The sequence below is a fragment of the Mycteria americana genome, chromosome 5, assembly GCF_035582795.1.
Source record: "Mycteria americana isolate JAX WOST 10 ecotype Jacksonville Zoo and Gardens chromosome 5, USCA_MyAme_1.0, whole genome shotgun sequence".
In the NCBI taxonomy this organism is placed as follows: Eukaryota; Metazoa; Chordata; class Aves; order Ciconiiformes; family Ciconiidae; genus Mycteria; species Mycteria americana.
The window spans coordinates 66,027,978-66,051,974 of NC_134369.1; the positions used below are offsets into that span (position 1 = coordinate 66,027,978).

Genomic DNA, 23,997 nt, shown 5'->3' on the forward strand with positions numbered 1-23,997 from the left:
GATTTAAAATACTGTCATGGAAGTTTCTGCTTAGACACAGTTGGCAACTCTAACTATTGATCTTGCTCCTTCTCCAGAAATCCCAGTACAGATGGTTTCCACTCTGATATTTTGACGATAATCTCTCCCAGCTACTGTTCTCACTAGATAGTCAGGTCAATGAGGGAGTTCTCCAAATCATTCCCTCAGGATCCCTGCACATGTGAAGTCATTTACAGTCTGAATGTCCTGAGGTCCCCTGAAGATCAGCAGTTCCAGGTTAGTGACCTCTCATTACCTACCTTGTGAGTGTGGGTGGTAAAACCCGTTGAAATCACAGGTATGTTGCAGGTTTTGCATCATGGAGAAAGTGGGTCCAAGCCCTGAGGGCTTGTAGAGATCATTAAATTGATCTCTTGCACACTTCACATGTATAAAGCTGAGGAGATGATTTGGAGAACGTAATTTATCATTCCTTTCATTAGGTAAGGAAAATATGTTTCTGTAAGACTACATATTTTAAGGAATTACATATGCATTTCTAGTGAACAGACACACACACACACATATATATACACTGATATGTATTAGAACAGTGTGTCAGGCACCTGAACAGTCTGCCCCAATCTGTCCTTGCTTTGATGGATACCATGTAATGGGCTGTCTAACAATACGCTGCTTTCCTCCAAAAGTGGATAATTTTGCTTGTCTTTCTCTGACGTATTTCCATTTACATCTTGACCCTAAGAGAAATTATACAAAAGAAAACCTGCTTGTGTGACTGTAGACACTGTATTTTAACATTAAATCTCTGAATGGCAAAAATTATTATCTATGAAAACAAACAGGACAAATATTGTGCTGCAGTTCTAAACAAGTCTTACTGGTTTAAGAGAAGATCTCAAAGTTCTTTGGCAGAGGCTTATCTGCAATTTTCTCATCTATACATCTTCTCCCTTTGTATCCTGACCAAGGATACCTGCTCTAACTACATGCAAGAGAAAGCTATACGCAGGTTGTGTTTAAATGGAAAACTGCAATTTTGAATAGACATTATTGGCTTGTTACAGACTTGTTCTAACAAGTTAAGGGAGTTCTTCTCCACATCTTTGATTTATACACAAATATTTACAGAAGGCTTAATTTCAATGAAATTAAGGATGCAATATAGGAGCAATATACAAAAGGCATTTGAGAGACAGATGCCTCTTTAACCAGTCTTCCGCTGTCACTACTGTCAACAAATATACTCACATCACACATTTCCAAAGGCTCATTTAACTCTCCTACTGTGGGGCTCTCTTCTGCAGTGACAGGAGTATCAGAAGTGATCTGTATCTCTCTCTTCAGCATTGTATCTGCCTTATCTTCCATTTGTATTTCATTACCAAACTCATCTTTTAACTCAAGGGCTTCACTGAAAATATTTTCCTCCTTTTGCTTGACATTTTCAAGTCTTTCTTCCAGACTCCTGTGTTCACTCTGAAGTGTTTCAATCTCATCCTTAATAAACTTCTGTCCTGGTGAAGAGGTGTTTTGTTTAACAGTTTCTGCTAAAACCAAAATCTTCTTTAACGTGTCTTCACATCGCCTAAGAGGTGCTTGTTGTTCCTTTAAACACGAAGAAAACATTTTATTGAAAAATGTCTTCACTCAATATACTTAATGCTAAGATCTAAAGCCAATCACTAAAATCATAAATATTTGTTGTGAACAACAAACTGTGCTGAAAAGTACATGCAGACCTATTTGCTGCAGAAAGTCAAATACTAAACCAGTAATTTTAGTCAGCTATTTTTATGAACAGAGAACACCTGAAGCTATGAGCATTTACGACAATGATAAAATAATCAGATAGCATGCTGTAAGGTGCATGGTGATCTTTCCAAGTTCTGAACAGATAATCCCCTCCCTCTCCTATTCCTTTTTACTTGTTAGAGGTATAGCAAATTCTGGAGGAAGGGGAATTGCAGTGACCCATGTCTAAGCTACGACTTCAGCTTTCAGTAGCTCTCTACGCTCACAGCTACAACACTGTTATCCATTCTGCCAAAGTGCAAAAGAATGTCTACTTATGCATGAAGGACACTTCTTAAAACTGAACTTGGCTCACTGACATTTTCCTAAGCTTTCCGCTCTGGCTAATTTAAAGACACTTACTAACACCAAATTTAATGATCTCTTTCCTCATTATGCCCAGAGAGGAAAAAAAAACCCAGCCAACCAAATTGAAGAAGCCTGTGTGCTTGAGCTAGGACAATTCTACCTTCAGTTCCGCTGACAGTAAAGGTCCCCTCAGTTCATTCAGAGTGATTTTAAGCCTACAATTATCTTGATAAAAGGAACAGCACATATACTTTATATTTTAGAAAGGTTTCTTCGTTTTTTTTAGTTTGACACCATTAGCAGTTCTCTTTTATAAATGCGATGGTGTCTACAAGCCCCTAGGGCATGGACCCACTTTCTCCATGATGCAAAACCTGCAACATACCTGTGATTTCAACTGGTTTTGCTCTGCTGATGGTTGTTCCATTGCTGGACCTTCACAATCAGCAAGCTTCTCAGAGACAGTTTTCAGCTCAGTGCTCAGGCCTGCTACCATATCCTGAAACTGCTGATGCTCTTGAACATGACTTTCCAATGTCTGCACTATAGTCTAGAAACCAAGGAGTTTCTAGGATTAGTCCACAATTAACTCGGACAAACATATCTCATCCACAGACTGTCACAGCTTTTCCAGGACCTCAGAAGCACAAAAAACTTGCTCGTTTCCCATAAAATATCCAGCTAATCACAGGTGCACAGAAAATAACTTGCCCTCTTCCCAGCTCATCATGGACTCCACCATGAACAAAATCTTCATGAGTAGCAGGAAGCAGAAGAGTTTGCATTCCATAAGAACATACTTCTAAAAGGGATGTTTTCTACCCAAAATGGATGAGAGATTAGATGCAGAATGCCACACAGGGTGAAAATGCAATTCGCACTAAACTGGGGGGAATCAATAACAAACAAGATGCAGGAAAAGCCATTCATCCTTCCAAAAAGAAAAAAACCTACCGTAGCTTGGAGACTATAGGAACAAATGCTTCATATTACAGCTATCTGAATCTGTTTATACAGGTATAAAATGTTATTCTTTGCAATTACCTTGGTCTCATTTGTTTAAACATTTATCCCTCTGCAAAGCACATGGCGGTAAAAGATTTGAGCTTCTGATGTTCTTTTTCCCACAGTAAGAGAGAGAGGGAGGAATTCCCTGCCCTTCTACAGCGGAACTTTCACCACTCCCAGTTTTACCCATAAACTTGCCAGCTGAATGACACTACAGGCAAACAGTGAGAACTGCAATGAACAGGCATACTAATAATCTCGAAAGGAAAGAGAGTGAGGTTCCAACCTGTAGCTGGCTGAGCAGATTTTCATGTTGGTGCTTTAATTCCAACCATTCCACGTCTGTGAAGCAGGAATCCCCAGTGTGACCCTGTAGCTGATCTTCCTGGCTTTTCAGTTCATTAAATTGGGAAGTTAAGTCTTCTGCTTTCTGCAGGAGGTCAGCATAGTTTGTCAGCTGAGCTTGCTTCTCCTGCAAACCAGGCTGAAGGGCAAAACCTATCTCCTGTTGCTGTTTCTCCAGTTCAGTTAGAGCCAGTCTCAGATCTTCTTTGCTTTGCTCATATTGCTCCCTGTTGAACTGAAGTTGCTCTTGAGGGCTAAGAAAAAATACTGCATTTAATAGTATTAAAATTTTTTTTATTAATTACCTAGAAAACGTCCAATTGTGAACAAGTCAACCACTAGAATGAACTTGAGCATACTGAAAACTTTACTTCAGGTTTTAAATTATGGATCAGCTTTAGACTGGAATTTTCAAGGTGATGAAAATGAAAAACACTGAAGTTATTGCTGCTGAACTGGACTTAAATGCAGGACAAGTGAATAACCCTCTTAAACCTTAACCTATAAACACATAGTTTCTAGTATCTGAGATGTTATGCTCATGCTCTGTATTTTTCTGCTTTTCATTACAGCAGAAGTTCTGTTTAAAAACTACAATATGGCTGTGAATGTATTTTCCTTGACAACTTCTTACGACAGTCTCCTGAAAGGGAATGTTCTGTAGAAGATACATATTGCATTGGTTGAGATTGGGGTGAGGGACCGTTTTAGAGATACAGACAACAAAACCAGCATATGCAATATGGGTCATGTTAGCACAATCCAGTGCCTACTTTCCTGACCTTGACATTGGATTTCAATTTGTGTGCTTTATAAGTATGCATGCTTATCTGAGCAGGTGAACAGGTTGCATTTGTCCACAGGAAATATGCAACTATGATCAGTGAGACAAAAGTAACATTTTTATGTTCACATTTAGTGATGAAGCTCAGATATTTTCCAGATGGAACTTAAATGCCAACATTTGAAAATATGATCCCACACAAACAAATCCAACTAAATAAAGCCTGGTTATAATTCTTAAAGTACAGCAGGATGAATGAGGACAAAAGCAAAGCTTAAGTGTTTTGGTTTTTGCCCTCAAGATTCATATTTTTTTGCAAATGACAAATAAAGCATAGCCTCACATACATTAATTACTCTTGCTTCAAGTTCCCCATTCCAGCTTCACTCTGCCACCACTAACGTGTCGCATCTGTTATTCACAGGCCTGATCCAGCAATGTCCTGAGCATCTCTTCAGATGTGCTGAGCACCTCATGTCCTGTCTTCAACATACTGTGAAGAGGGTGCTCTGCATTCTGCTGTGTTGGATCCAATATAGCTAACACTCTGTCTTTCTGAAAGCCACTTTTATTGCTTGTAGGCAGTGCTCAGTAATAAGAGAAGGCAACTGAATATTCTCAAAAATTCTTATTTTTAATAATTCATTCCCTGGTCATTTTTAAAAAAGTATACAGTGGCCTACATTGATCTCAACAGCAAAGTTCCCAGTCATTTTACTGAAAGTCAGTTCAAGAACGTCATGGCAGACAAATACCTTGAAAGTGTCTGCATGTGCAAAATCAGAACTTCAGTTTATGTTTACACAACGCACCTGGAACCATCTGACATGTTTTAAAGGATCAATTTGTCACTCAGACACAGTTGCCACAGTGCCAACAATACTAAAGTGCCTTTGCTAACTTAACAATACCAGCTGCCACAGCCAAGAAAGCCTCTCACAGAGCCAGAATAAACCAGGCTTTAAAAACTCTACTTTAAAAATCCCAGCCTCCTAGATTTACCCCAAACTCTCTTCTGAAGCAGTACGAATCTGTGTAAAGGTAGATCCTACCTCCGCTGGGGACCGTGCCTGGTGCACACAGCCCAGATCACATTGCGGGGAAGGGCCACTGCAGTGGTTAAATCAGTGCACCCTCACTGCATAGTCTAATGAAACAAGGAGCATTGGGTGCACTTTTTTTTTTTTTTTTACAAGAGTGGCTGAGCTACTTCAGTATCAAAAGGGAATCTGAGAGGAGCTGGGCAGACCCCATCAGCTGTCCTGCCACCCCCCTTACACCTCCTGGCTACACCACCCCCTACCTTGACCATTCAATCCAAACTGTGACCTGCCCCTCCACAATACTGCAGAAACACAAGTATTTTTGCAGGTATCTTGTTCTGTCCCCAAAGAACACAAATTAAATGGAACTGGTGCAGGAAGAAGAGAAGAAAGTTGATATAGCAGTAAGTGATCTGTACTGCCTCTTGGCAAATTCCACATTACCTTCTATATTCAGTGGCTAACCGACAGGTGCTTTCCCACTGGTTCTGGAGCTCAGAAATAGTCTGCTGAACCACTGGCTTCTTAATTTTCTCATTTCTCATTAAAGTTTCTCCTAGAGCTACCACGTTCTGTATTTTGGCCTCTCCTGCATCTTTGAGAGCTGTGATTTCCTGTATTAAACAAGAAGCAGAAGCAGTACATATATAACTATTTTTAGTTACAGAATAAAAGGTATTACCAATAATTTTTTTCATACTTTGTACACTGCTGTTCAAGACAAAAGAATTCCCCTTCCAATATATCACATAACTGACACATAATGGATAGATCATCTAGTTTTAGAAAGTCTGGGATAATGAAGCTGATTTATTAATTATTCTCTACGTAACAAAACCAACATTGTGCTGACAAATAAAAAAAATGCTCCAAATCTTAGGGAGAGATATTTGTCACAATAATGCCCCTTCCACAGAACGAGACATGTAAATCCCAGAATCCTCACCCTAAGTAGTCAGAGAGAGGAGACACCAAAGAGGACATTGGGGCCTGAGAGACCCACCCAGGCAGTGGAGCAGCCTAGCACAACAGCACTGCAGGACACCCGAAAAGCCACACACTTTGCAGAGGCTCTCCAGATGCCCCAGCTACATTACTGACCTCCCTCTCCTCCTCTGGAGTAGGCTATGATGGGAAGGCACACGGCCACCAGCACCTTATGAGTTCAGTGCTGCTCCACCCAGAGATGCAGCAGAGAATCTCATCTTACATGTGTAATAAACTATGCAAAAACAAAACCAAAAAACCCAAACACACACCCCCTCCCCAAATAAGCCACAAAACCACAGGCAATCAGCAGTGACAGTATCTTTTACAAGGTACTGACTCACCAAGCATTCCCCTGATACTAGCACAAGCTGTGAAGTGGAAAAGGAATACATTTAATACAATACCTTTATCTGATTAATCCTTTCGTCTGATGGCAACTCACTTTCTTGTGAACTCAGGTTATTAACAGCCTCCTCAAGCTTTTTGATCCAGCAAGAAGCATCCTGGGCAAGTTCTTCAAAATTTTGTCCTTCCACTGGAAGTCTCTCAGTATTCCCTGCCATTTCACTTACATGTGTAATCAGTGCTTTGTATCTACTAATAAGATCACTGGCTTCTGAAACGGTTTCATATTCTGTCAGCCCAGCCTCCCTCAAGGAATTTGCTAGCTGAGCCATGGAGTCAAATGGTTTTCTGAAAAATACAAAAAATTAATAAACTTCTATTTGTTATAACAACATGGAACCATCTTTAGAAGACGGTTCTTAGACAGAGACCAAAGAAAACAATACCTCTGCATTAATAGTGTTTTATAGAAGTTTTCAAGTTTTGTCTCATCTTTTTTGATCTCTTGTAGTTTTTCTTCCTGAGCAGTGAGCCATTCTACCAAGACCATGCTGCTTTCTTCAAGGCTGAAGAGAGTATACACACACAGGTCAAAATAAGAGGCATTACATGACTAAAACCTGCTGACAGCAGTGTTTTGCTCAAAAAGTAACGTAAATATCATGCACCTGATCACACAAAGTTTTAAGTACAAGTTTAATTTTAAGTATCTCAGTTCATGTCACTGAAACTATCCATAAGCACATACTCCCATATAACACTGAGTCTGGTACGAAATGAAAAAACACATGAAGCGTACAGCAAAACACTCACTACCCTTTATTAAAATGCCATCTTTAATAAAAAGCAGGGTTGTTTGCCATTCACTATGGCTGTTTAATAATTAATCACTTTATGTTAATTGTGATTAAAATGTCAGAAACTACCTTAGTTCCCTACCTACTGAGCTGCTGGAGAGAAGCACCAAGTTCCTTTTCCCGTTTCTGACATTTGGAGATTAATCTTTGTAGTTCTGCTTCTTGATCTCTCACACGGCTGTTAAGGTGGTTAATGCTTGCTTTGGGCAAGTAATGCTTCACTTTATTCAATAAAGTTTTAACCTCTTGGATATCTCTGTCTTTGCCTTCAGATGTTAGGAAGTGCTGAATAAGAGCACAAACAAAAGATGCATTTGTCAACTTTGTTGTTGTAGAATAGATATTTATGTTACAAGAGTTTTTCAACTCCTGTTATCTCCACCAATATCTTCTCAGCAATTCCAGTTCCTGAAAAGGAATATACGTTAATTCACAGTTTGCTGACTATTCCACTTGTAAATGGAAAAGTTGCTGTTTGTAAAATAAGGAGAAATTGAAGTAGACGACTTGGATTTTCTTCTCTACAGCACAAATACACACAGAAGAAATAGGCAAGCAGCATTCAGATCTAGCACTGACATCACTATGTCTTCTTCTGCCACTTAACTGTGATTGCTTCTTGCAGATGTTGTGGCTTTTCCATCTCTTTTCCATTGATTCTGTCTGACTTAGGGTGAAAATCTGGCTACAACAAAGTGAACGCAAATTTTTCGCATTTGAGTCCAAAAGGGGTCAGAATTTCATTTTACTCTCTACATATTTGACTTTCTGCATCTTTGCACACTGAAGTACTTGGTCAAGTCCATTGACTTTCACTAACTACTGTTCTGTCTCTCACTTGCCCAACTATGTATGAACTTGAACAGCGATCCTCCATTTTAACAAAGTTTTATTTTCATTCCACTTATTGTCCTAATGCTTTAAGTTACACAAAATGTTCTTTCAGCCTCAAGTTACAAACCCACTGTAGGTGAATCCACTCCCAAGAACAGACTCCTGTGTAAAAAAGTAAAACTTCAAGAACAATCAGCTTTAGAAATTAGAACATTTTAATACTTCACCTTTAGCCTCTGCAGTCTTTCTTCCAGTATCGATTTTGTTTCTGAGGGGTCAAAGCAGTCCTTCAAAGACAGCTGAGTGCTGCTGAACCAGTCATTAAAATTCTTGCACTGACCTGAAAAAAGATACATTCCAATTTTCTTCATTAATTGTATTCTGTAAAAGAAAACCGTATTTAACATGAAGATTTCAGACAATTTGTAATTACATTTATCAGTGCTACTGTCAAAGGTTGCTTTTCACTACAGACCACGTGATAGAAAATGCTGCAGTTCATACTTTTTTTTACCTAACATTAATTGACAATAAACATAGCTGTTCACTTGGGAGGGACAGTCTGCTATACACAGGAGTTTCAGTAAACAAGACCTCGATCAGCCTATTGGCAACTTTTCTCATTTCCACACAAATAAATATTACTCAAAAACTATTTGAAGATGAGACTACCTTTAGGCCCAATTCTACACCTGCACAATCCTGTGTCCGCATAAAACAAAAGGTGGCTAATAATACTATTCATTCTCATAACTAAGATTAAATAAAAAATGTCTGGAAAAAATGAAAAAGCTTGATTGCTGTATTTTTAAATGAAATGTTCTGACATTTGTTCCTGAATTATGCTTTAGACTTCTTTTATCTATTTTTTTAAATCTAAAAATAAGAAACAAAATACTTTGATTCAGATTAAGTGGTTTGTTGGAATCAAAAGCCATTTTTATCCAAACCTTTATCTTGTTCAGAACCCTGAAGCACTTTGAGATATCGAAGCAGTTTCAGACACTGAACCAAAAATAAATTAATTGCACAACCTTTAAGTGATTATGATGGTCAACACAAACTCTAAAGCTACATAAATGTGAAATATGTTTGCTTACGGTTCAAAACACCAATAAAGTGATCTTGAAACACATGTTTCTTCTTATTAAATAAATCAGTGACACATTTAAGCTGCTTATTTAATTCATCCACATCAGGACAATCCGTCTCCTCTTGGAGTAATGTCACATGGTGTTTTTGTTGCAGAATTTTCTGGTGTATCTCCTAAAGTTAAAAAAAAAAGGACAACTGTTGAAAAGCAAAATTTGAAGTGCAAGCAGAATTTCACTGTACAGAGCTGCTTTAGTACAAACTAGAGTTTTGCAAAAAGGTTTAGTCCTGCCTATGTGTCAAAATAATTTCTTCAAGTATATTGACATTAACAAGGCAATCAACAGGTAGATATAAGCACTAAACTCTCCTTGAGCAGTGTGTATACATCTGTATGCATACATAACCAGACATACATTCACTCACGCACATCTTGGCATCACACAGAATAGATATGTGAAGTGCACAGTAACATAGTATGTTGCAGAGCATATAATACCTAGAAGCTATAATGCCTTAGCTGCCATAGGCACTCTTCCACTCCTAAATGCCTTACTCTGTATGGCAAGTCCCTTTCAAGTGGCTTGAAAGACAACTTAGAGGGAGCTGGGAGAATTAATTAAAAGCTATATCTTTCTTCCAATGCCTGTAATTTCACAGCCCCAAATACTAGTGGTCTGATACCCAGAATGTGCATAATCCACGCGCTGCTCAACAGGAGGTTTAAATCTTGCCAGCCTTGAACCTCAAAGCAGGAAGCAGGTCTTTCTTCACTTCCCTCCCTGGTGCAAAGAGGATGGAAAGTTGGCATAAATTGCCTACTGGGAGCTCCCTTGCAGGCAGGCTCAGGTGGCACAAGGACAACCTCTGTATATTACCCAGTCTTAGAAAAGATACAACCCTGTACCCCCACTACTGCTTCAACGTATCTTGGGTGGTATACTGTTGTCGTGCCTATCACTAACCATATCCAATAGCTGCAAGGGTTAACTAACTACAGCTGATAACATCCAGTGAAAACAGGCTTTTCATTCACGGCTCTGGCAGCTTAAGGAAATATTCAAGCCAGGCTCTTCACTTGAGTTATTCCAGCAGTTTACAACATATACAGGAGAAACACTTATGAAGACTTGCCCAGGAGAGAAAAAATGAACAAAATTATAAAAGATGCGTAATTTGTGGCACACTACCTCTAATTTAGTAAAGATCTCTAAGGTGTCAGAAGGAGATAAAGCTTTTAACAGTGATTCAGTCATTCCAATCTGTGTCTTGGCCAGATCAAGGTCTCCTTTTAGTTCTGCTGTATTCACACTGATTTCACCAGTCCCCCGCTTTGTTGACAAGAGCTCTTTGATTAGCTCCATTTTTTGCACAACAGATGATCTGATGACCTTAAAATTGGAAATAAACATACATAAGAAATTATACAGGATTGGTTTCCTATAATATTACAGAAGTCCATGATAGACGTAAAAAGCAATGAATGATCTGAAGTCCAGACGTTTCAATCACAGCTTGTTCCAGTTTCCTTCCCTCCCACTCCACAAATTGAAAAATAATAATATTTAAGCCCTGCTTTTCTGAGGGGGAATGATCTCAGTTCATCTTTATTAGCAATGCATTTACTGGTGCTGCTTTACTAATAAATTTATTTGTCAGTCTAGTCCAGCGTCTACTCTCAGCTGGATAAAGGCCTTACATGCACTTCAGCTACCAGGAAAAAGAGGGTGCCAGCTCTCTCTGTAACACACCTCCCTGCAGTGATCCCACCAGGACAAATTCCCCACAGCGATATAAAAAGCAGGCAAGGACAACAGAGAAGCAAGGAGCTCTGGCTTGAGACTAGTCACTAAGGAGCAACAGGTCCTTAACCTTATCCTTAAGGCTTCCGCAGATTTGCATGAGAGAGCAACTCAATGGGATCATGGCCACATGCTGAAACACCACCCCAGGGGGCTCAGGGTGTCTGGTGCTCACAGTACAAGGTTGCCAAGTCCTTTCCTAAGCTCCTTAGATCACTTTACCCAGTGAAACTCCTTTGAGTTCACTGCCTGCTGAGTATAAACACACAAAGAGCCAAACCGGGTCAAGCTCAAGGTGCATCTGACAGAGACTGGGAGCGGATGCTTAGGATCAAGGTAGGCTAACGTTGTCTCAAACAGTGGAGAAGGATTCATTCTTTGCTGTGTGTAGTTAACACAAAATGATGAAGATTTCCTTGTTACATCCCAAAGGAAAACATCACAGTAAACACCACTCTATGCAAATAGCTACATACCACCAAGCTACATTAAGCCATAACCAGGTAAAGGTACAGTTTAAAATAGACAGTCAGCATGCTGAGTTGCTGGGATCCCCAAAGGGACGATGAGGTCCATTGTGCCTTGTTCTTGGACAATAGCTAAAAGCCAGATATCACTGATATTGGCCTCTTTCAGCAGGCGTGCAAAACAGTTGGGTCAGGTCTAAGTCCCTAAAAGGCACAGGACTGAGAGAGGTCTTTGTGTTTAAAATGACAGGTTTGGTTCTAAAGGCTTGAGAAAGACAACAAATGAAATGTCACTGCTAATAGACAACAAAATGCCTCCAATTCTCTTTGGGTAGATTTAAGTCAAACCAAGAAATGAGTGTGGCAAAGATGATACTAGAAGAAGGGCTGTAGTAATGAGTTGTGGCGTATGAGCTGTAAAAGCTTCTTCGTACCTGTAGCTCCAGTGGAGGTTCATTACTATTCAGAAGTTCTTCTATCTCAGCCACCGTGTTGTCAAATTTCTGGAGTTTCTGCTCTTGGACTCGTAAGCATGCCTAAAGGTGGAAAAAACACATCAGTAACTGTGTTTCCCCCCAAATTACATTTCCATGTTTCTGTTAGAAAATTGTATTACTAATATTCTGATTCTGCATTTTGGCATATACAGCTCCCACAGCTGGTCCATTTCCTGATTTTCATTTTAGCTATTTAGATATTTTTTTGTATTAGAGTCAGAAACACTCTATGTTTCTCAGGCAAAGCAGTTGTTAATGCGAATCTAGCATAAATGTAACAATCTTAATTATTTTAACTTCTATGTTAACCCAAGTAAATTCATGGGAAAATGATCTAAATTTTGTATTTATTTCTTGCTGCTTCTATTAAAAAGGGATATTCTCAGATGTTATAGACTTAAAGTCAAGAATTGGCACCCTGATGATACACTTTGGTAGGGAAGTGATAAAATAAAACACATGCTGTTAGTACTTTTTTAATGTAAATCCTTTATATATGAAAAGACCTCTACTCATTTGCATGGATTTTGGAACAAGCTGGTAATGTGAAAGTAAAATAACAGCTTCAACTTATAAAACAGGATATATCTAAAATAGTCACATTGTCTCATATTCCCAAATTGATATTCCAAACTCCCTCAGGACCAAGTATTCCTGTGCAGTCTCTGTACAAGCAATCATCAAAACCCATTCATGTGCTGCAGCCCTTAAAAAAGAGTTCCCATTTGCATACTGGCTACAGGGGAAAGCAGAACTTCTCTCACATTATTTATACTGAAATTATCTTTAAATATGCAATCAAATAATTCATTACTCTGTTCTTTTGTGACAGGCTTCTTAAAAGCACATGCACTGGTGCTCTGCTGGGCGGTCACAAAGGACCCTGGGTTTCAACTCTATGTAACATGATACACGTTGCAACAGTTGGGGGTTTTTTTGTAATTAACATTAATGTAGAGATGTGTCAGGATCAACAACAAAAGAAATAATAATAAATTGATAAATTAACCTGAGGTCCTCTGCACTTTAAATCATTTTACAAAAATACCAATGCACTGAGTTCCGTTTTCTCTCCTTGTATTCTGCTTTTATAGTAGCTCATGGGAAACATGGTTTCTCTCTCCCTTGCCCTTTCCTCCTCTCTCTTTTGAGAATTATCTTCTCGCATGGGAGCAGCGGCATAACCTTAGCGCAGCCACCTCCAGCACAGCCCTTCCTAAGCACCAGTAGAGACACGTCAGGGGCATGGTCACATCATGCCGGGCTTGAGCAGTTTCCAGGTAACAAAATGGCTCTTAAGATGCAGTTGCCAGCTGGTGCATTTTCACTGGAGCCCTCAGGGACTTGAACCACCCCAGGTAAATTCTAACAATACAATGGTAAAGACGAGAATAATATGACAAAATATCCACCTCTGCACAGCATGTATACTACTGTTTCACTGGGAAGATCTATATACAAAGAACACCTTGGGTTTTTACTGCACTGCAAATTAAAACAAATAAGCAGCGCTAACAGTAGCAGTAATGCTGCAAATAAGCATAATAAAAAGCAGGGCATTTGTAGCACGTAAACACTGAGAAAAAAACTGCCTGCATATTTTCAAACAAGCAGATGTGGGATGTATTTATGTCTCAAGCAGGAAATTATTTTTGTTTAGTAGATACTGCCTATAACCACAATGAAGCAGCACAGCTGGTCAATTATGGCCCTAAAGTCAGAAATTAAAATATTTACCCCTGTATGTGAGGCTTTTCAATGGCATAGGGCTAGTGCATGTGTTTTTACACCCAACTGCACCCCGGCACCAAGAGTTAATACTATAATCTGTGCAAAAGGGTCATGGGGAGCCTAGGCTCTGCTGATGCCTGCCTGCGTGCAGCCCCTGGAGACCCTTAGCAGCCAGCCACTATTAAGGCTGCATTAAGTTACACTGGGAAGCACACTGGGACAAGGATCGCAGGAGCAAATAAGCCACCTCTGAAACCTCTTCTTGAATTCTGAGTTGCCCAGCCATTTCTGAGGCTCCAGTATCTTCACTGATAGCCAATTTCTAACTAGAAAACTAATCATTAGCCTATATACACTCTCTTTCCTTTCTTCTCTAGGCACAAGGAAATATGTGCACCACTGTACTTAGACTACAAGCTTTCCAGGCCTTCTCTTTGCTGTATGTTTGTACAGTGCAAAGGAATGAGGAGGCTTTTGTAGTCTAAAGTAGCATTTGCAGTGTTGCATTAATTTAAAACAATTTAGTATACATATATGCTATCTATTTATCAGTTTCCAAGACCTGCATCCCCAATACATTATGCAATATCTTCAGTGAAACTATCCATGCAGATACAATTGCAAATGTTACAACTTCCTCTGCTTTTGCAATGCTGATATTTCTATGCAATATGCATGTTTATAGTCCAAAGTCCATATCACTACAGTATAAGTTAAGGGTAAAACATTTCCTTTCAAATTACCTTCAACTGTGTCAGGTTCTCTTCAGTCAGACAATGGTCTTCTGCGTTCTTAAGTTCTGCATTTGCCCAAGCGTCGATTGTGCCAGATAAACTAAGAAGTTTCTCCCACAAAGCCTGAGCTCTTCCCAAATTATCACAGTAGTTTTCAGTCTTTTCATTGATCTACCATGAGATTTATAGACAGAAAACACACACAGATTTCAATAATGTTGAGTTATATTCTAAAAGCAAAAGCAGCATAATAAAATTGGAGCAAGATGAAACCACCCACAAAAACAACAAGTGCGGCAAGGGAAAAAAAATCTCATGTGTCTTCACAGTGTACTGGTCATGGAGAAGATATTTAAATCCCTGCCACACATGTCACCAAACATACCAATCACAACGGCAGCTTGCCAGTTTTAAGGCAGGTTTAGGAAGGAGCCTTGCTCATTAATGTTTATCTACTCACAGTAAATACTGTCTAATCTCAGTATTGATGCACTGCTTAGATCGACAGTAGCAAACATTTCTCACCAAACTCCAGATTGCCTCCAAAGTCTCAATCCACAGAAGTTGTTATGGAAGCTTACAGATTCATGCAGAAAGCACAAATATTGCCTTTCTGCATTTCCTAGAATTATTTACTGTCGACGAGTACCCATGATATAAACTACCTGAGAGATCAGAAACATTACACCAATAGACACTCTGCAAGCTTTCCTCTGGTAAACACTTGGATTTATCTCTTAAGAATCTTTGCCATATTGCACTTAATTTCTTCCAAATATTACACACGCGTCAGAATCAATTACTATAATGCATAACAGATAAGACCACCCTGATAATTTACTTTTTACATACATCCAGCCATCTGTCCACAATAATGTTAGCCTCATTCTCGAACGGAGGCTCCTCAAAGCTTCTCATTTTATTGAGCTGGAATTGAAGGTTTTTGCAGATCTGATTTATTTTGTCTACATCTTCAGAGTGATCATTAAATTCCTCTTTTGCCTCTTCAATCTGTGAAAAAGACCAAATGTATATTTATGAGCATGTTTACTTATTACTTTATTCAGCAAAACATTTTTAACTGATGTGCTGTTCTTTTTAGTTTAGAGAAACAACAGCATTACACAAAATAATCTATTTTATACAATATGATGAGACTAGGAATGTATCCTGTGTTGCTATATCCCTGTCATGCTGATTGGAACATTTCCCTGTTAGAAATCCATATCATTCTGTTACTGGCTGCAAAATAGCTGAGTGGGAACTATGGGTAATATATTTCTGACTAAGAGAGCCAAAACCACAGCTTGCTTTAAAAGTCGCAATCACAAGATCCAAGGGTATGTACATCCATACACAGAACCTCGGCTACAGAAATGAACAATGCACAACGTAATAATCGTCTGAGACACTATTACAACTCTAAAAATATAACCTGGCATTCTGTTCCACAGGTTTTGAACTACTTTTAAAAAAAAGCTTAAATCCTACTTAAACATAGCCATTGTCAAATATGCCATTGCCAGAAACTGAAATGTCCCTTTTTCCTACTTTCTATTTAAACACTAGCCTGCTTCTTTGTGCTTAATTGTAATGTCAGTGTTTACAAACAACATGGAAGACCGCTGGAAAAGAAACACTGACCTCTAGTGTTAGGCAATTTGATATTAAAAACTCTCCTTATTTCCCAGAGACAAGCATTACATCTTCTCATATACATACTGCCAGGCACTGAGACAAGGGAAGGGACGGCAGAGCAGCACTCACAAACCAGAACAAGGCAGAGAATCTTCCCTGTTATTATTTTATATAATTATAAATAAGAATTGATCAGCACTCAAGGACATGCCTTGTACTGTGCTGCAGCTATTGAGGACTGCATTTCTGAGAGTAGGAGTTGCAAAACTCAAGGTGAGGAGGAAGGGTTGTTAACAGAGCGAGGGGTCTCCATACAAGCAGGGGCCAGGGTATGTAGGCGATCTCCCCTGAAGCAGAAGCCTGAGTGATAGGAGGTGCCAGAGGTCTCACTGGTGAAACCAAGAAAAGACCCTGCCTCAGCTGAAGAGGGGGTGGCACACAGCGACACCATCCCATTGCCTTGGGGAAGAAACCGCTTACATTCCTTCTTAAATTTAACCATCCCAGGCATTGACGGAGAGCAAATGTTCCTGAATGATATGGGTGATGCCTCATCAGAAAGCCTAAAAATGGGATCTGAACAACCAGTTATATAACCCAGCCAGGAAACGTGAAACCTGTACAGTAAAATGGTCACGATGGACATGCTGCTGTTTGCTAATGCATTAGCCATGGACAACTATGTCCAGCGGTTGTATTCATTTAGCCAAGAAGAATGTAGCTGGCTGTCAAATTTTTGTCTGAAAAAAGTAGTAAACTTTAAACTAAATGAGGGGGGGTCCAGCAATACCTGATCATTCAGTCTCATCAGCTAATGTAAAAGCTACTGCAAATGTTTAACTGATATCAAAGACAGCATGGAGCAAATGTTGGTTATGGAGGGCACGGCTCATATGGAAGGTCTGTATTCTAAGTAGGTTTGTACACAGGAGAAGCGAGAAGAGAGATACCGAACTATGGTGTTAGGGCTTCTAACCGCAACACAGTTTGGTCAGCAAAGTCAGCATGAGGGCAGACATTCATGCTGCAGATGTAACCAGCTCAAGGAAATACAGTATCATCAGCCCAGTCAAAACCATTTTAGCCTCCAGAAGTCCACACCCCAAGGCAGCAACATGCTGGCAATCCCCAAGCTGTCTCTGAGCCCGGTGGCAATGACATACAGCGATGTACACAAGCTCCAGCCCGGGAAGCAGGATAGATCTGTCATGGCCCAGTCTCTGAGTGGATGTGCCATGCTGGCACAGCCTTACGGCTCCTGTTCCTGATCCTGCTTGCCTGGGGCTAGCTGGAGATCTCTGCACAGCACTGCATGGTGCAGACAAGCCCTGAAGCCCTGCCTGGGACCCAGTGACATGAGCAAGGAGAGGATACGGATCTAAATTCTTGGTTATAAGCTACAGCAACAGCAGAGAAACAAGCAGCCCCAAGGAGTTGCACTACCTGTTATTTTTGCTGTAAGTGGTATAACATTTTAAAGTATCTTCTCAGTAACAAATGAATTTGCTATTTTTGTATACTTACAAACTGCCCACTACAAGGTTTTTAACTCAGTAGAAAATACAGAAATATTCTAATGGGTGTGGGTGAATATGGCTGATTTTAATATGTATTTTTGGCAGGACAGGATTTCATTTTATTTTGATACTATATCTTAGTTTTTCTATGTTGTTTTTTTTTTTTTTAATCCCACCTCTTTAACAAGACCTTGATTCACTAAGCAAAGCTAGACATCAACTTAGAACAAAATCAGGGTATGGTCCCTAAATGTATTTTGGAAGCCAAAGTAAAAGCAAGGTCTTAACATTTGCCCTGAAGGCTGGGTGTGCAAGGGCACCCCTACACCCAAATGCTCCCAGGAAAGGCTTTTCTTTCCTTTTCAGTAAGTTCTTCTTACTCACCTTTGTTATTAGTCTGTTCAAATTCTCCTTCCCCATGTAGGAAGTTTGCTGTGAAAGCACAGTCTCCTGTTTCTGAATGATGCTGGTCAGACTAGTTTTGCAGCTTTGATATTGCTTCAGGAGCTCCAGAGCCCTGGCACACTGCTCCTGGCTATTAAAAAGAGATGTATTATTTATGGCCTAAGCAGAAAACAGCAGCCTCAACCTCTTGTCTGCTTCCTCCTCCTCTATTCAAACATATGGGGAGATGACTACTATGTTTGGAAGAGAGAAAGGGGGGGATAAACTGTACCAGTCATAAACCCTGCAATACTGTGTGATACCTGGTGTGGTATTTGGACAGTTTTTGGAATCAGAAATGCCCTTCACTACCATATGCCTCTGATTCACGTTTAACTGTGACGTGATCTGAGCAGTTCTGTTTATATGATACTCTCCACTTGAAAGGCGAGCTCAGTCACCAGTAAAGTGAAATACAACGTGCAGCAGATATCACAGCAGCTTGGGTGGTGGACAGTGGGAAACACCACCTTGGCCCAGCCTTCAGTGGGATATGAAAACAGATTACTCCCACTGACACCTGTGCAAGCCATGAGGATTAACCAGAACTGTGCCAGTCCATGCAAAGCCTCTAAGCATCTTTAAAAACCATAAGAGAAGGACAGATGCCCTGGGTGATCCATCATAGCCTTTCCCAGTCCTCACTCTCACAGACTTATCAAACCAAGCTCCTTTAGTCTTTTCCTGCATAAGATACTGTTTTCCCAGCTGTGCTCTTCCATTTGTTTCAGTTTGCCTTTTCTTTTTGAATGTGCTGGCATGAAATTCACAGCAAATATAGAAGGAAGACACATCATTCCCAGCAGCAGCCAGGTTTTCCTTTTGGATACCAATTAAGTCCAACACATCACTGCATACCTGCTAAATGATGGGACTGTGATGTCTTAAAAATAAAAAAAATTCATGAGCTTTGGCTGCAAACTTCTATGTGCAATTCTTGGCATTATGATAGTTTACAGCATCATAATAGTAACATTTGCTACAGTATCAGTATTTAATTTACTTTAAAATATTTACTTTAACAAATGTTTTTCTGCTGTTTCATTTTACAAGCAAACTTCTTACTTGTACAATACTACTTCAAAATGTAACTTTTCTCCTTACCATTCAGCAAGCAAGAGTTTTGTATCCTCCCATAACCTCTCTGTAACTCTGCACTGTTCATTTGCTTCCTCTGCTTTTTCCTCTTTGATCTGTGGGAGCTTATTAGCAATTTCTCGCATAGGTTTCATTTCAACAGCAGTACAATCCAATTCCTTTTCGAGTTCTGTTAATGATTTTACCCTTTATTAGAAAAAAATGAAATACAGCCTTATATTAAAGTAAGTCTTTGATTTTTTTCCCCAATGTAATTATTAAGTTCCCTAGAAATTCATCCTGAGTGGCACATACCGACTATATTAAATGACATCATAAAAAGTTAATTTGATCTTCAGTTCCTGTAATTTGACACAGTCCTTCAGATGAGTTATGCTGACCTAAGCCCTTTGAGAAAGTAATCCAAAATCCTAAAGTCCAATAGGGTCTGTATGAACACAGTGAATTATTTTCTATAAAAAGGTAAGTGCATTCTGGCTATCTTAAAATACGGTCTAAGAAAGGAAGCTATGCCATAGCATGGGATTTCAGAACTTAAAAAACAGTCACAGCTTATAAACTCCTCTCCCCTTCCTTTTTCCACCCACATAAACAGTATTGAATTGTTTATTCATCCTCTGCAAGGCTGCAGAGAGCTCCTCTGAAACAGTATCGGAGACATACAAATCATGTTAGTGGCTTTCTCAGGGTGTGGTAAAATAACACAGCACTTTTACAGAGCAGAGTTTCACATCATGTGTGTCAGTGCTCAGCAAGAAGACCCGTCTCCCTGTTTGACAGTTTTCTTACTGAAAATGATGATCATAACAATCAATCTCTTTCTATTTTTTCTTCATCAATGCTGCTTCAAACAAACACATACATAGAAGTTTAAAAGGAAAGTTATTTAGGCTGTGAGGCAGAGAATAAACTATAAGCTCACAACTTCTTTCAGTGCTCCACAGATACTTCAAGACACATTCAAGTTTCAGTGCTCTACTGCAAGGGGGCCACAGGCCCTCTGAGTTCACTGAAATTATGAAATTAAGAGCCTTAAAAAAGAATTCACCTTTGCTGAATAGCTGGAATTGTTGGATCCTTCAAGCCTATTTTGTTAATTCTGTCACGTAGATCCTGAATGTTTTTAAGGAGTTCACTATTTTTTGTGGAAAAAATCTTGTATAAGTCTTTCTCCTCTGTATGCATCAGTTCACTTGAGGGATCATAAGTCACATTTAGCTCTTCAGATAAAGTCAGAACAAGGTTTTGACAGCAAGTCTTTCTCCCAGATTCAGCATCTTCCAAACAGATATCAACTGTTTTCAAGCGTTCATCCAAACATTTAGCCTCTTCTGCCATATGAGAAACTTCTTGTGCAGTCTCTCTCAATGCTTTTCCCTGTATTTCAGGTTGACCTGAGGGATCTGTGAGACATTTGATGGAAGACTGAATCTTCCTCAATGAGGCCATAAAAGCTTCCAGATCTTTAAGGACTGTCTCGCGGATCTGCATTTTATGGCTCATTTCTTCAAGCTGGTTTTGATAGTAAATCATAATTTTACTTGCAGCTTGCAGGTCTATTGGATTAAATTCATCTCTTGCTGAACTATCTAGGTGTTCCAATTGTTTGCACACTTCAATCTGATTTAATATGGATCTCTGTAGCTCCTGAAATTGAGAGAATGACCAACAGTGTTAGCAAGTGAAAGAAAATCTGTATCTTGCATTCAAGCTGAACCTATGACTGAAAAACAAATTATACTCGCGATAAAATAAGTACGCTAAACAGGGTGGTTAAGAAAGAAAATCTCTTTTTCCTACTCTTGACTTTGGTGGAGGGAAGGAAAAAGAAGAAAAATCAAACAACATGGTATTCCACACACAGGGAATTTGGCGCTACAGAAAGCCCAAGCCTCTTTCCAGCAATCAGACAAAAAGGAGAGAAAGATGATGAGAGTCCTGGGACTGAAGCTAGCAGGCTCTCGCAGCAGGAGATCACTCAGAGCACAGGCAGGCACATAGATGTTTCTTACTCTGCAATCTTTTAAGTTCTTTATGCTATACTTTTGGAGGAGACTTATACATGTTTAAAAATCTCTTGGTGAAGTCTGCATGCTATCTGGTTACCGCCCCCAGACAAACAGCAGTGTGTCAGTGTTGTGAAACTCCAAATGTGCAGAGAGCTGGGAAAAAATGCAGGGCCCTTCCAGCCAAAAAGAGTCATCCCAGATAGAGAGTGCACATGCATTCTGCCCTACAGGCTGAGAGACCTAAACCCTACTTAGCTCGAGAGCCAAGGGCAGCCAAATGCAAACTTTCAGTTCTGCGTAGCAGTCAGTGTGTTCAGCTCGGAGTGCGTATCAAAAACAAATCAATACTCACCCTGCCTCACAGACAGACCAGAGCCTAGGCATAACATACTGATAGCAGGTAAACAAGTTGTTGCATACATGCAGAGCTTCCAAAACCATCCTGGGGTGTGCTCAGATACCTCAGCAGATACCTCAGTGACACAAGGGAGCTTAGCTTAGCTCACAAATTAACACTACATTATGTATATGACTCCACAAAGTGATATAAAGTCAGGTGGGAACAAGGTAAATCTGGAGTCCTAACCTAAGACGAAATGTTCATGACTATGCTTTTTATCCCATTGAGGGTCCCTGGCTGGCTCTACAGGAACAATGATATTTAAAGCAAAGGCAGTTAAATGCTGTTAGACATTAGAAGGTTTGGGAAGTCTGGTAACCAATCCGAAACTTCTGAGTGAAAATCCCATTAAGTTCTCTAGTTCCTAGACATATTAAAAACTGTTCTGGCTAGGATGTGGTCTCTGCATTTTCCCTTACCTTTAGTTCCCTATAAGCAAGATCACTATGCATCAGATTAAACTGCTGGATATCCTTTTTCTTCAGCCGCTGATCTAATTCACATAGAAGAATGGATTCATTTTCTATTGGCAAAACAATTTCCAAAGCAGTCCTTAAAGAGTTTGTTCTAGAAGAAAGGTAACAAAACATGAACTGGGAAAGCAAGAGAAAAGACACTCAACGTTTTACAGCACAAAAAGCCACAAAGATAATGTGATTGACTGTCTAACAGATCTAATCCTCCTCCTCCTGAGGTCAAAGGAGTTTTTTCCATCGATTAATAAGAAAAGCAGCATGAATCTCAGTGAATTTAAACAAACGGTTGAAGGAAATAGCAATAAACTTGGGAATACTGCACAGTGACGTTACAAAGATCCGACTCTGTGCTTCTTGAGAGATTCACACTCTCTGCAATGTATACACGAACCAAGTATAATTAAGAAAAGCTTAATTTAATGCAATTTAAAAAAAAGGTTAAAAATATGCAGGTATTTTCTGTAATGCACACTATTCCCTTCACAATACACACATTAGTTACAATGAACTATTCCTTAGCTAATACCATGAATTGTTATTTTATACCTGGTACTTATAATATCCTGAAGCTCTTTCCATTCTCCTTTTAGTTTGCTTCTCGTCTCAGAGATAGCTGCCTGCTGCACTTCATCCACAAGGTTCTCTAAGGTAGATGAGATGTTTTCCAATTGTGTCCAACCAGAATTGGTTTCGCTCTCTATCACCTAAAAGATATGCAGCATTAATTGCATTTGTATGATCCTGTTATTTCTCAATGGACTGGACAGTTCATAAAATTACAGCCACAAGAGTCTCTGCAGAAAAAGTGAAAACATCACCTGAAAGTAAGAGTAACTATAGCTTTCTTTTTCTTTAAGACTCCATTTTTAGCTGCATGCAAATCTCTACCAACTTTTTATGATGAAAATTTCCATGTCAGATATATGCCTTGGCTACATTTTATAAAAGGTTCAGTAAATATGGTTCAGCCATTTTTACAAGAATGAATGGAAAATATCTCAACATGGTTACGTTCAAAAGAACAAAACACAAATGTAGAACTGAACCAAGTTCTGAGATGCTAGATAACCTGTGTACTCCTTTCAAGCAAGGACTTGAAAAATTGCAGTAATAAATTCTCCACCATCAATTGCATGCCTTTTATCATCCCCTTAAGGTTCTCACAAACCTAATCAAGTTATAAGTCCTGGAACAGTTTCATTCTGCACATACACCACTGCCATTTGATCGTTCAACCCTGGTGACTCCTCCAGCCCTGACCATGGTCCATCACTTACCACTCCTGCTGACAAAAAAGCTGCTTTCCATAGTTATTGTTTCCATTAGACCTATTTCAGCCTGCAGACCACAAGCTGAGAGGCACCAATTTCTTCTTTCAGCAACACTTGCACAACTCCACTGCTAAGTAGGAATGCAGTTCTGCTGAATGCTAAACCCTTGATTTCCCTTCTATTTCTAATAAACCTAGTTGTAAGGATGCTCCTTTTCCCTTGGCAATACACAAACACAGAGAGCTGAGGGCTCTACATGAGAAAATAACAATTTAGGCACCAACTATGTTTTTAAAAGATGAATACTTACCTGTAGTTCAAGTAGCTTATTCTGAAGGCATGAAGTGCCTTTTATTTCATCAGTAAAGCCAGATGCTACTTTATCTCTGCTGATTTGCAAAAGTTCCTCCAGGTTACTTCTTTGTGTGTCATAGCTAAAGAAAGATGCAATCACTTTCAGAGAGTATTACCTCTAATTTAGTGGAACATGGCAGGGGCTGGGACTTGCTGACCAGTAGATTACCGTATAA

General features: G+C 39.5%; 1 protein-coding gene across 3 annotated transcripts in view; it reads right to left on the bottom strand.

The window, feature by feature from the left end:
- Positions 1-23,997, bottom strand: part of SYNE2 (spectrin repeat containing nuclear envelope protein 2) — a 200,289-nt gene that overhangs the window by 124,367 nt on the left and 51,925 nt on the right. For 2 of the 3 annotated variants that reach the window (XM_075503771.1, XM_075503773.1), the window contains exons 26-45: positions 23,778-23,901; positions 22,743-22,900; positions 22,140-22,287; positions 20,360-20,958; positions 19,318-19,497; positions 18,154-18,304; positions 15,467-15,625; positions 14,624-14,785; positions 12,087-12,188; positions 10,574-10,774; positions 9,392-9,557; positions 8,519-8,631; positions 7,540-7,742; positions 7,047-7,166; positions 6,660-6,948; positions 5,710-5,879; positions 3,380-3,692; positions 2,471-2,635; positions 1,234-1,590; positions 588-722 (exon numbers count right to left, since the gene is read on the bottom strand). In XM_075503771.1, coding sequence (XP_075359886.1) covers positions 588-722; positions 1,234-1,590; positions 2,471-2,635; positions 3,380-3,692; positions 5,710-5,879; positions 6,660-6,948; positions 7,047-7,166; positions 7,540-7,742; positions 8,519-8,631; positions 9,392-9,557; positions 10,574-10,774; positions 12,087-12,188; positions 14,624-14,785; positions 15,467-15,625; positions 18,154-18,304; positions 19,318-19,497; positions 20,360-20,958; positions 22,140-22,287; positions 22,743-22,900; positions 23,778-23,901 — 4,015 coding nt within the window. The remainder of the gene's footprint in view (positions 1-587; positions 723-1,233; positions 1,591-2,470; positions 2,636-3,379; positions 3,693-5,709; positions 5,880-6,659; positions 6,949-7,046; positions 7,167-7,539; positions 7,743-8,518; positions 8,632-9,391; positions 9,558-10,573; positions 10,775-12,086; positions 12,189-14,623; positions 14,786-15,466; positions 15,626-18,153; positions 18,305-19,317; positions 19,498-20,359; positions 20,959-22,139; positions 22,288-22,742; positions 22,901-23,777; positions 23,902-23,997) is intronic. The other variant, XM_075503772.1, reaches the window with a different exon arrangement.